At 42.9% G+C, this 12476-nt stretch overlaps 1 protein-coding gene across 1 annotated transcript in view; it reads left to right on the plus strand.

The window, feature by feature from the left end:
• LOC106510465 overlaps positions 1–12476 on the plus strand; it is a 419655-nt gene that overhangs the window by 10814 nt on the left and 396365 nt on the right. The window contains exon 2 of the mRNA XM_021097070.1: positions 2499–2575. Within this exon, the coding sequence (XP_020952729.1) occupies positions 2528–2575 (48 nt within the window). The 5' untranslated portion in view covers positions 2499–2527. The remainder of the gene's footprint in view (positions 1–2498; positions 2576–12476) is intronic.

Consider the following 12476-nt stretch of genomic DNA (forward strand, 5'->3'; position numbering starts at 1 on the left):
CGTGTAGACACCAGGGAACATGAAGAAAGAAAGTCTTTATAGGAACAAAAGAATGAGGCTGGCTTTGAACCTGGTGGGAGAGGATTTTATTTTTTTAAGCTAATAATCACCAAGGGCCCTCTCTTTGTGAAGGCATTGCTCTGTTTGGGATACATCAGATGCAATTTGGAATTACAATCTGGTTTCTCAACAGAGAAGCAAGAATCTTCAATTAACATATTCTAGCAGATCAATTTCAGTGTTTTCTGTTTAGTCCCAGCAAGAAAAGATTTCCTTGCCATTGAACAATGAAGTACTGTGTGTCGCCTGTGTTGAGTCATATAACTCTTCAGAGGAAAATTCTAATGGTTTCATAGGGGTATAGCCAAACCCCATCTCTTGAGTACTGTATTTATCTGTCCATGGTGTCTGGCACTAACAGTGTACCCTAGAAATATCAATGACTTAACTACAGAAGTTTTCTGCTCATGCTCCATGTCCAGTGATGGAGTTTCTGCTCCATGCTGTCACTCAGGGACCCTAGGGAGCTCTTTTCCTCCTGTGGCACTGTGACTCAAACACTTGCTTCTCCAGCAGGGGGAGGAGAGTGCTGGAAGGTGGCTTGAGGGTCCAGAAGCAGCACAGCCCGTTTCTACTCATAGCCCATTGGCCAGCACTCCCATCACGCAGTTCCAACCAGCCTTCCCCAAAAGCTGGAAAGATGGAGTGCACAAAATATTTACCGATCATCTTTGGGGAAAAATATCACTTAAATGTCCAAACTATGCCAGATACTTTATACTGCTTGATCTTATCCTTGAAACAAGTTTGCAGTGTAAAAATTCTTCAACCACTGCTGCAGAAATAGGCTCAGAAATCTTAAGTGACTTGTTTCTGATGACAAAACCAAAAACCGGAAAAGTGGATTTAAGTTTAGATCAGTCTAAAGCTGAACATGAGATCCTCTTTGACCCAGGACGTCCACTCCCAAGTACTTTTCCAGAAATGCAGATCTATGATCATGAAAAGACACGTCCTTGGGGTTCATTGGGGTGTATACTGTGTAATACCCCAAACTGGAACCAACCCAACAGTCACCCGCAATGGAAAAGTCAAATTGATGGCAGCATATTATTAACACGACGGGATATTACACAGCACTGAGAACGAATGAACAGTAGCCTCATACAACATGCATAAATCTCACAAATACTACCTTAAATAAAGGAGTCAGGAACCAAAGAGATTCTCTACCATATATGGAAGGTTCCATGCTGAGTTGTTTGGAAGCAGGCAGATTTAATCTAGGGTGATGGGCGTCACAATGGTGGTTTTACCGTGGAGCTGAGCAGTGATGAAGACGGGACAAGGACAGAGCTTCTGTTTTTCTTGTAATTTCATTTATTTGGTTGCTGGCTATATGGGGGTGTTCAGCCGATACAAATTCAAATAGCTGTGCGGTGGTAGTGGTAGCATATTTCTCTGTGTGTATTATACCTCGGTTAAAACTCTACATGAAGAAAACCGTTTGCAGAAGTATAAATCGTAGGTTCAGATCAAACCAATGGCGGACTCCTGCCTTTCATCATGTCTCATCCATTTCTTCCCCAACCGCATTAAAGCACAGCTCATCTAACCTTCGCTCCTACCCCGCTATACACAGTCCATCCTTTAAAGTGGTTCCTTAGAATCATGGTTTAGATGGAAACTTTGAGCAAATTTGAAAGAATTGTCAAAGTCAACTGAAATTCACTCTACTACTGACCTTGGTAATACAGTTTTCTTCCTTGAAATCAAATGTAAACCTGGGATCTCCAGAGGCTGCAGGGAAAGGGAATGGACTCTGCTTTCTCTCCTCAGGCTAGAGGGATGGACCTGATCAAGTGCGGAGGAGAGAAGGGAACCTATGTTGCAGCAAACCCCAAACCAAGACAGTACAGTCACATAGGTCTGGGTGGGGATGCTTCCATCTCTTCTATTTGGAGCTATCAGAACACTCAGAAACCATTGTACTTACCTAGCCAAGTGAACTCCTAACTGAAAGAGGAATCCCATTGTTTTCCCTGCCCCTTCCCTATCTCCTTAACACGCCCGACACCCCAACAGCTATTTGGTGGAGCCCTGACTGCCCAAAGACAATGCCGTCTTAGGGAAGGTATTAGTGGAAATCCTCAAGCTGTTTTATAAGCACCTCCTAGGTTGGCAACAGTAGGCTAAACACAAAACTGCAAGATGAGCTTGAATTTAATTTTGCAGTTTTCATCTGTCACCACATTATGACAGTATGGTGATCTGGGCTTTACAGAAGGTGCAGTGCAGGGTGTAATACTCTCACTGGGAAGGCCTTCTCTCCCGTCTGTACCTGTTTGGGGAGAAATGCTGGGGGGGTCATTGTTTTCAAAGATCTCTTGGGATTTGCCAGAAGCTGCTCTTAAGATGTGTTTGATGCTTGCTCTGCATACTCTGTTCATTTGCTTGTTTATTCCACCTGTTTTTACTAATCACCTATTTTGTTCTAGGTGCTGTGCTTGGCCTGTGAACCAAGAAGATGTGTTCTGCCCTACAGAAGCTGGTGACCCAGAGGAAGAAGAGACAAGTAAGTGAGAAATTTTAAGAATTACCAAGGAATACTGCACGTGGGATTAAATAGTGTGCTACAGGAGCATACAAATAGGAGAAATGGCCGCTGGAAGAGGGAAAACACTTCTGGAGGTAAAGCCATCTGAGCTACAACAGGAAGCTGTACCAGACGCCCACCATGTCGCGGGCACTGATTAGGCTCTGGACATGTAAGGGTGAACAGAGCCTGGTCTGAAGGATGAGGTAAAGTGTAGTCAGACAAGGGATAGAGAGAATGACCTGAGCTATTTCAGTAGGTTGGTGACGTTCAGTGGGGTGTGTGGGCCATCGTGGTGGACATGATGTCTGGGCCGTTGATTGTGGGCAAGTGCATGGCAGTTTGGGGATGTTCTGAGAGGGAACAGCATCAGCAAGGCCGTTGGGAAAAAGTGGACCTCCAGTGCGGGTGTGTATACTTCAGTGTGATGGGAGTGCTTAGCTTGGAGCTGGGGGCAGTGGTATATGAGAAATGCTTAGTGTGGCAATTGTGGTGAGCCAGATAGTTTTGGTGAATCACCAGGCGATTTGATCACATTGTGCTCATTAAGGATCACCCCAACAGCAGGATGGTGAAAGGACTTGAAACCCACTTTGGCATCATTGATACCCCAGGGGTGCCCGCACGCCTCATGCTCTCTTCTCTCCGCCAGTGTTCCGGGAAGGGAGAAACACGGATTCAAAACCCAGAGAGGGAGCACCGGGAGCAGAACGACCTGTTACCCGGTTTCCCCTGTAGACAGAGGGCTTTGGTGCGGATTTATCCGTCCGCATTTAGGACCGATGATAGAATCATTGCTTTGTTTTATCCCTTCCATGACACAAACCAAGAAAAAAAAAATCATAATAAAATTTTACAAGTTAGCTGCCACCACGAATAAACACGAGAGCACTATAAGAAATGAATCAGAGGCTCTAACCCAATCTCCTCTCAGGACAATAACTCTAATGTAAAGCCGGTCCGAGGAGGTCGCCGTGGAAAACCCTCTGGGGGCATTTCCGCGGAGAAAGGAGATATTCTCCTCCTGTCGTCTCCACTTCCCGTCCTAATACGTCTGCAGATGTGCGGAGAAAACGCAATCTGCAGCCTCTGCTCTGCATCAAGGTTTGGCTAAGCAGGGCCACAGAGGCCTCTCCGAGGATCATGGAATTAACCCTCTCTGAACCTGGGGACGCCGTGGCCACTAACGCAGCAGAGGCACGTTCCTTGATTCTAATCACAGCTGAGCCCAGATGTCACTTGCCATTAGGTTCAATTGGCTTTTTTTTTTTTTTCCTTTTTAAATTACAAGATTACCTTTAAATTGTGTACAGGAGCTCATAACCACTGTCCACTGGCGGTAATCGGGAGTGATTTCATTTTACTCATGGAAAGACTGCCTCGCCTCGAGTCTCTGTTCATTAAGCCTCTGTCTCTCTCAGGTTCCACTTAGGTATCAAAGAGGAGTAAATTCTGCAGCACTGAAGGCATTGTATGTTTGCTTTTAGAATCAGCCTCTTTGGCTGGCTGATGATTCTTTAGAGCAGGCTAGGTTCTCCAGGAGCCTGTCATGTCTACATGGCAAACACGCTTTCTGTCTGTCGCCTGGGTGGTCTTTTTGGCAGCGATTGCTGCCTTGGGCTGTCCCCTCGAACTCTCCAGAAATGTCGCTTGAGTCTAAAACTCTCGTCACTCTTTGCTGCCTTCAGTTGAAGCAAACTTATGTTAACTATTTGTAGACCGAGTCATAGCATCATTCACATACTCATACATTCATTCATTCATTTATTTGACATAATTATTATGCATCCGTTGCATGTATGATGTTGAGCCTGGCACTGGGTACATTGGTGAGCTGGGACCTTACAACCTAGTGGTACATGGACAGAATTACACAGGCTCTTCCATTACAGTGTGAAGAGTGGACAGCCCAGCTTAACGTGTGTTTTTTATTGAGGGCACAAGCAAGGTTCCTCAGAGAGAATTCCATCCAGGCTGGGTTGTGAAGATTGAAGAGAGTTTTACCAGCCAAGGGAACAGTCTTACACGTGTCTAGAAGAAGTTCAGAGAGGGTGAGACTGGAGAGCAGGTGTTCATGTATGAAGCAAGCAGCACAGCGGGTCAGGTTGTTAAGGAAGGATGCAAGTGGAGAGAGACAGGGATCGTATCAGAAGGGGCTTCGTAAGCCCCCAAAATGAGCATATACTTGGTTGTCCGGACAGAGAACAGAGGGGAGGGGTGTGAGCAGAGGTGCGTTGTGTAAGCATCACTGTGGACTTCGTACTCGTAGTAAAGGACTGGCTCTGTGGAGAGCTGGTGGGTCTGCAAACCCAATGAGACCTCATACGCAACATCCTTTTCCCCAAAACAGCCTCTGAGCAGTTGCACCTTTTGATTTTTATCTTTTCCCCCAAGCACGCCCTCTATACTCCATTTATTTCAATTCTGCATGTGATAGAATCGAGTTGCAGTAAGAACCCTTCTAAAGAGATTCACAGCCAAGAGTCGAAGGTCTAACAAGAGTGAATACATGTGGCCCAAGACCCTAGCCAGAGACCCCTGGTTACCTGGGGAAGTGCTAGGATTTACCATGGCAAATGAATTAAATGGCTGTATTGTCAAGTCCTTCTTCTTTACTGACAGAAAATGTTTAAAAACCTGGCTTATGAGTTATAAGCCAGCAGATGTTGGAGAGACCGCTGGACTTGGAGTCTTATGATTCAAGTTGAAGTTCAGTTATGTCACTTTGTAGCTTAGAAAGCTTATAAGACTTGGTAGTACCATTTTTTTCTATGTAAAAAATTAATGTCGCTCTTATAGCCCAATGTGTTGTGGGGACTCAGTGACAAATGCATAGCATATGGTGGATATTTATTGGATGAATGGAAGTGAAATAGAATTGGAGAAGCCCCAGACTCTCTAGGCTATAGTCTCCTTGTCTGTGAAATGAGAAGATTGGCTTAGATGCTTTTGAACTCTAACTCCAATGATCTATAATTCCTTGCCAGTGGCCTACTTTGTGGGCACGTACCGACCAATGTGCTAATAAACATAGGAGAAATTGATTTGGTATCTGATAAAGCCAAAGGACAAGGAATAACAGATTTCTAAGAGAAGAAACCCTAGTGACTGCTCTGGCCCCACTAAAATGGCTCTCATCCCAAAAGCCAGCTGATGAGAAGAATGCTTATTTGCCGCTGTCACTGGCTTCACTTGACTTCTCTGGTGAAAGCTTGGTCTCAGAGGATGCAACTGACAGCAAATTTCCTGTAAGACCACTTTGCACTGTAGGAAAAAACGGCTTTATCCTTTTATGTGGTCTCATGAAACACTGTTGATGCACTGCTCATGCAAAAAAACCTTCATGTTTCTTCTCGAGTAAGGACTCAAAGAGAGACAATTCTGAGCACAGAAAATCTGATATCTGATGTTGAATACATGTTCCTGCTGGCTTTTGAAAGGTGATTTGACTTGGAACTTAAACACCTCTGGGAGTGACCCTCTCTCGACAGCACCTTTGATGTGTATGCATTCCATCCTCACTGTAGCTAAAGCATTGCTTCTTTCTTATTGGAGAGACATGGTTGTTACTCAGTATTTAGTGACTCAGCCGATGGGCCTTTCCTGTGGTGCTGTAGCTAAAGAATAGCCACATGGGAAACTGTTCCAAAGATAGGAAAATGGAAACTTTGGGGAAGTTAGATAGCTCGTCTGTTTCGGAACGACTTACGTATGCCCTAATCACAGTTGAACTAACTCTTGGCCACAGCGGATTATCTTCTATGTTGTTGGGGCCTGGGGCCTGATGTTTTCTGTATTTTCCATATTTTCTCTTTTGGATGCTTCAGAGAAGGCTGACTGTGATGTTGATCACGTAGGACTGTCCAGATTCCCATCCTAGAAGACCGTCTTCAGACCTTAGGGAATAAAGCTGCAAGTCAGCCACTGGAGATGGTGTGAGTGGATTAGAGAACCCGTTTCAGCATCCCTTTCCCTGGGAGTCTGAGATGATCTCTCTCTAGGTTGCTTCCCTAGCATGCAGCCCCACGGCCCCCAACACACACTTTGCTGCAGTCTTTCCTCTGATGGCCATCTCTCAGCTTGGGCTTCACATTCCCAGAACATAGATCCCTACCCAGCTGCTTGCTCGCTCCTGCAGTGCATTGTCTGGCACATAGTAGGTCCACAAAATAATTTCCAGTAAAGGAGAGAGATCTGTTCGTGTTGCATTTTAATGGTCTGTCTGCTTTACTTGATTGCAAGCTCCTTGAAATAATAGAGGCTTCATTTTTTCAAAAATATGGTATATTAGAAAAGTACCAGTTGCTAGACAGTGCTCAGTAATTATTTACTGAATGAGTGAGTGAATGAATGAATGAATGAATACACATTACCCCTCCCCGCAGAAAAACAATTTGAAAGGGAAGAAAGTGATCAGACTGGTTACCTAAAACCTTAGCCCTCAAACTCCACTCACTGCCCAGAACAGGTAACTTGTGCTAAAAATGCTAAAAATGGTTCTTAAATTAGTCCATCTACTTCTTTATTCTGAGTCATCAAGCCACTTGGTATGCATGAGTGTATTTTAAGAATCTGGCACTGAAACCATTCCAGTATCTACTACTTAAAAAAAATGAAATTCTATTGAGGTGTAATTGACAGACAATAACCTGCACATTTTAAAAATGTGCAATTTGATAATTTGATATATGTAGACACTAGGGAAACCATTACACCAAATCATGGACATATCCGTTACCCTCTCAAAGTTTCCTTATGTTGCTTTGTAATCACACCTTCCCATCAGGCAATCACTGATCTGCTTTCTCTCACTGTACATTAGTGTGCATTTTCTAGAATTGTGTATAAATGGTATTAAATATGTGTAAATGGTGTGTTCTCATTTTTGTTTGGCTTCCTTCATTTACCACAATTATTTTGAAATGAATCCAGGTTACAGTGTGTAGCAGGAGTTTATTCTAGTTTTGCTGAGAAGTATTCCTTTATATGATGACATATCTGTTTAATCATTCACCTGTTGGGGATTTTGGGGGAGTTTCCAGGTTGGCTCTGTTATAAACTAGGCTTCTATGGACACTTAGGTAAAAGATTTGGTATGCACAAATATTTTTATTTTTCTTGGGCAGATACCAAGGAATGGAATTGTTGGATCGTATGATGGGTGGATGTTGAATTTTTAAAGAAATGGCCAAGTTGTTTTCCCAAAGCACTTGTACCATTTTTCATTCCCACTGGCAGTGTGCGAGCGTTCTGGTTCATTCACATCCTTTCCAAGACTTGGTGCGGTCGGTCATGTTAATCTTAGTCCTTCTAATAGGTATGTAGTGGTATCTTGTAGTTTTAATCTTCATTTACCTAATGACTAATGATATTGGGCAACTTTCCATGTGCTTCCTTGCTACTCATGTCATCTTTTTATTTGTTGGGTTGCTTATTTTCTTATCAGTGACTTTCAAGAGGTCTTTATATATTTTTAATACAAATTCTTTTTTTTTTTTTTTTTTTTTTTTTTTTTTTGGTCTTTTTAGGGCCACACCCGTAGCATATAGAGGTTCCCAGGCTAGGGGTCCAATTGGAGCTACAGCTGCTGGCCCGCACCACGGCCACAGCAGCATGTGGGATACAAGCCGTGTCTGTGATCTACACCACAGCCCATGGCAACACCTGATCTTCAACCCACTGAGCGAGGCCAGGGATCAAACCTGTGTCCTCATGGATACTAGTCAGGTTCATTAACCACTGAGCCATGCTGGGAACTCTCTATTTTGAATACAGATTCTTTACCAGGTACATGGCTTGCAAGTATTTTTCTCTCAGTTTGTGCCTTGTCCTTTCATTCTCTTAACAGTGTGATTTGAAGCGTAGACATTTAACGTTTTTATGAAGTCCAGTTTATCAGTTTGTTCCCTTATGGATTGTGCTTTTGATGTCATAGCTGAGAAGTCATTGCCTAATCCAGTGTCAGAAAGGCCTTCTCCTATGTTTTCTTAAAGTTTCGTAGTTTTAAGTTTTGTGTTTAGGTCTTTGATCCTTTCTGAGTTAATTTTATGTATTGTTCAGGTGTTCAAGGTACGGATCAAAGTTAATATTTTTACACGGATATTCATTTCTTCCTGCACTGACTCTTGTGAAGACTACCATTCATCCACTGCATGACCTTTGAACCACGTAGACAATTAGTTGCCTATACGTTTATTGTTGGAGCTTTAAGGTAAATCTTGACATCTGGGAGTGTTAACTACACAACTTTATCATCTTTTTAAAAGTTATTTTGGCTATATTTGTTCTTTTTCATTTCCATATGACTTTTAGAGTATAGTCAGTTTCTACCATAAGAAGCCTGATGGGGTTTTGATTAGAGAGACTTAACACCTTAACTGTATTGGGGCTTCTGACCTATGAACATAGCATATCTTTCCATTTATTTAGGTCTTTAATTTTTCCAGCAGTGTTTTGTAGATCTCAGAGTACAGGAATTTCATGTCTTTTTCCAGATTTATTCCTATATACTTCAAATACCCTGGTTTTTGGTGATACTGTAAATGGTATTAATTTTTTTTTATTTCCAGTTGTTTATTAATAGTATGTAGAAATAGAACTGATTTTTGTACATTGACTGTGTATACTGCAACCTTGTTAAACGTATGTATTAGTTTATAATACCGTTTTTTTGGAGGGATTCCATCAGATTTTCTACTTAGAAGATCATGTTACATATGAATAAGGACTATTTTATTTCTTTCCAATCAGAGTCACTTGTATTCCTTTTACGTATCTTCTTGCAGTGGTGGAACACCAGAGCAACGCTGAGGGTGAGGGTGGCCATTCTTTTTCTTTTTTCTGCTCCTAAAAGGGAGAGTCACTCTTCAAGTTTGAACCCAAAACATTTGCAGACAGAGATCAACCATGCTCTGCAATGGCTAGAAAGCCCCAAATGTATACATTTGTCTATTTCTGATGAAGATTGCTGTGGAATGTGGAATATCATTATACAGAAATTAGAGTCAGCACCTGACACCAAACCAGATAATGAGAAATGGGATTTAAGCAGGGTAAGGAGAAACATGCATTCCTCAAGAAGAGAGGCTAGGGGCCTAATGAGAAGGGACTGCAAATTAATATCACATTTGCACTTGAGATTATATGTACCTTGATAATGTCAGATTAAGTGAAAAGTACTGATTGGGCTTTACAGGTCACTCCATACAGCGCTGTGCTGCTGAGCCACACTGGTGGGAAGGGAGTGTAGTCAGCTCTGGATTGACCCTGATGCTGTCGTGTGCCAGGGCCGGGCGTGCAGGCTCTCCAGGCCAACTGTGCTCCTCTCATCCCAGTGTGTGTTCCATGCCGTCACCTTGTTAGCTTGAGATTGACCACGATAGGAGGGTTTACACTCGGAGAATTTGGCCGGTGCCGCAGATTAGAAGGTGGTCCTCCCAGAGAGCTTGGTGGTTAAGCAGGTGTGAGCACACCACTAGGTAGTCAGCACTCCGTAGGTAATCGCTATTGACGTATTAATATATTAATATATTCCTATGTTGTAATTCCCGGCGTCTGAGAGTAAGACACCACATGATTTTATGTCTCTCCATGAGAGAAAAAGATACGATTGATTGTAATCTCAAGATTCTACCGATAAGAGGACACATCCTGTTTGCAGCTATGCTAACATGTGAAAACCCCCCAACAAATACAGCGTTACTAAAATTTATTATAAGGGAAACACTATATACTTTATTTTAGTGTATGCCTCAGTCCTTCACCTAAAAATGCTTAGCTATCATTACAAAGTCCTGTTGAAAACAGAACAACCCCCCAAAAAGTTTTGGCATTCAACTCAAGTATCTGAACTTGGTGAGCCCAGCTCATAGTTTGCATCAAGATTTTGAGACCTTGTATAGACACACTGAAGAAGAGGCCTCATTCACCTACCCTCACATAGCCCTTGGTGCCTTTAATTGATACAGTCTCTTTAATTTTTCACTTGTCTCTCTCAGATAATATTATGCCTGGGGACAGAAGCTCTTTGTATCTTAATTACACTTTACATTCCCACTGTTGAATTAGTTGTCCAGCTCATGTAAGGGATCAAGAAATGTCACATGAAAAAAAAAAAAAAAAAAGAAACAAAAACAACTATCGGTCTATCTGTGTACTCACCCATCCTGAATCCTGAAGAAGGCATATCCATGTTTGGGTGCTGCTTTTACATCTGTTTCACTACACTATGGCCTCGCAATCAGATGCATTGTCGAGTAACCTCTTTCCTTCTGACACCCTCATCCAAGAGGCCAGTACCAAACAACCCCAATGGTTGGGTGGGATATTTCTCAGAGGTGAATTGAGCGTGAAGGTGGTCCATGCCTGGTCATCTCAAATGCCCCACTGGCCTGGCATGCTGGCGATCAGGCCTTCTGACGTGGGTAGACTTGCCCTTTCTTGAGCTTCCCTTCAGGACTGGATGCAGATGAGAAGCTGCTCTATGGCCATGAGGAAGAAAGCCTTTGGGAAGATCTTCCCAAGCATCCCAGTTCTGTATGTGAGAGGCTCTCTGTTCCTACCAAGGACCGGCCAAGCACATCCTTGGGAATAGATCCATTTGGACATGGTGGCTTCTTTCCCTTTCTTTTTCCAGCAGCTGAAAATATCCCTTGATAGCTCGACAGAGAAGAATAAATTGTCCCCGTGTATTTACACAGAGGAGAAAGATTTTGCTCATTGTATTTGCAATTCCGTCTCATGCGATGACCTCCATTTTCATAATCCTTCATGGAGTATCATGATTTAAAAAGCTTTCTCTCCCTGCTGTTTCTGTTAAAAGGTTTTCTGGTGCGATTCTTGGAAAGTCAAATTCTGCATTTAAATGTTGTATTTTCGCAGATATAATATAAAAGAGGCCATACTTCTGGCATGTTTGCCTTCCTGGGAGAGCAGCAAGCAATTCCACCCTTCTGCATATATTGTTAACCAAGCCACGAGAGTGTGCAGCAGCTTTAATAGCAAAGCCATTGTGATTACATCTTGCTCGTAATTACATTTATTTGCTCACATATGTCCAAAAAGGCAAGCATTAGCCAGACCGTATGGGTAGGTGTTTGTGCAAAGAAAATCATCCGGCAGATTGACGGTGAGGAAAATAGCTTTCAGCCATTTAGGTCTCTCCTGTCACGGACACTTGCAAAGACTGTCAGGGCTTACTTAGTTTTTGCTTTCATGCTTCTAAAATCGATTGCCTTTGGAAAGCAGGGGAATTTATTATGGGTGATGGATTTGCATCAAAATAATCCAAATACGAGGGGCTGCCTCTAACAAGACAACACGTCTGTGGTCCAGAAGAGAAGCAAGTTGAGAAACGTCATGGTTCAAAGCAGCTTTAGAAATGGCCACCATCCCATCCCAGGAAAGGCTGTAGGCCGCCTCTCTGGGAATTTGGAGGGAAATAAGAGGGCCATGCGTGTGAAAGAATTTTCCATCTGCATCAGTGAGCTGTCCCTAAGGAAACGACCGAGTGGTGGGAAGCGCGTTGTGGTGGTGGTTGCTATTGTTGTTGTTTTTTGTGTGTTTGTTTGTGAGATGAGTTTGGTCGGGCCACTCAGGACTTGAAAGGCTTCGGTGAACTTTAGTTTACCCTTTTTGCCTTTCATTTTCTTATTGCTGGAATGGGTGGTAGCAGTGCTAGGCTATTGGGCGCTTTTCTCATTTTGTACTCCCTGGGCTATAAATAAGCTCCTGAGTGTTTGGGCCACTGCTGTACCCTCAGAAGCTGGCACAGTTCCTGGAGCACCATATTTACTCGACAAATACTGTTTTGAATAAAGCAACAGAAATTACTTGATAGATGTGCAACTCAATAAATAGTATTGTACTTACTGTGGCTGCT

The sequence above is a fragment of the Sus scrofa genome, chromosome 6 (genome assembly GCF_000003025.6).
Source record: "Sus scrofa isolate TJ Tabasco breed Duroc chromosome 6, Sscrofa11.1, whole genome shotgun sequence".
Classification (NCBI taxonomy): Eukaryota; Metazoa; Chordata; class Mammalia; order Artiodactyla; family Suidae; genus Sus; species Sus scrofa.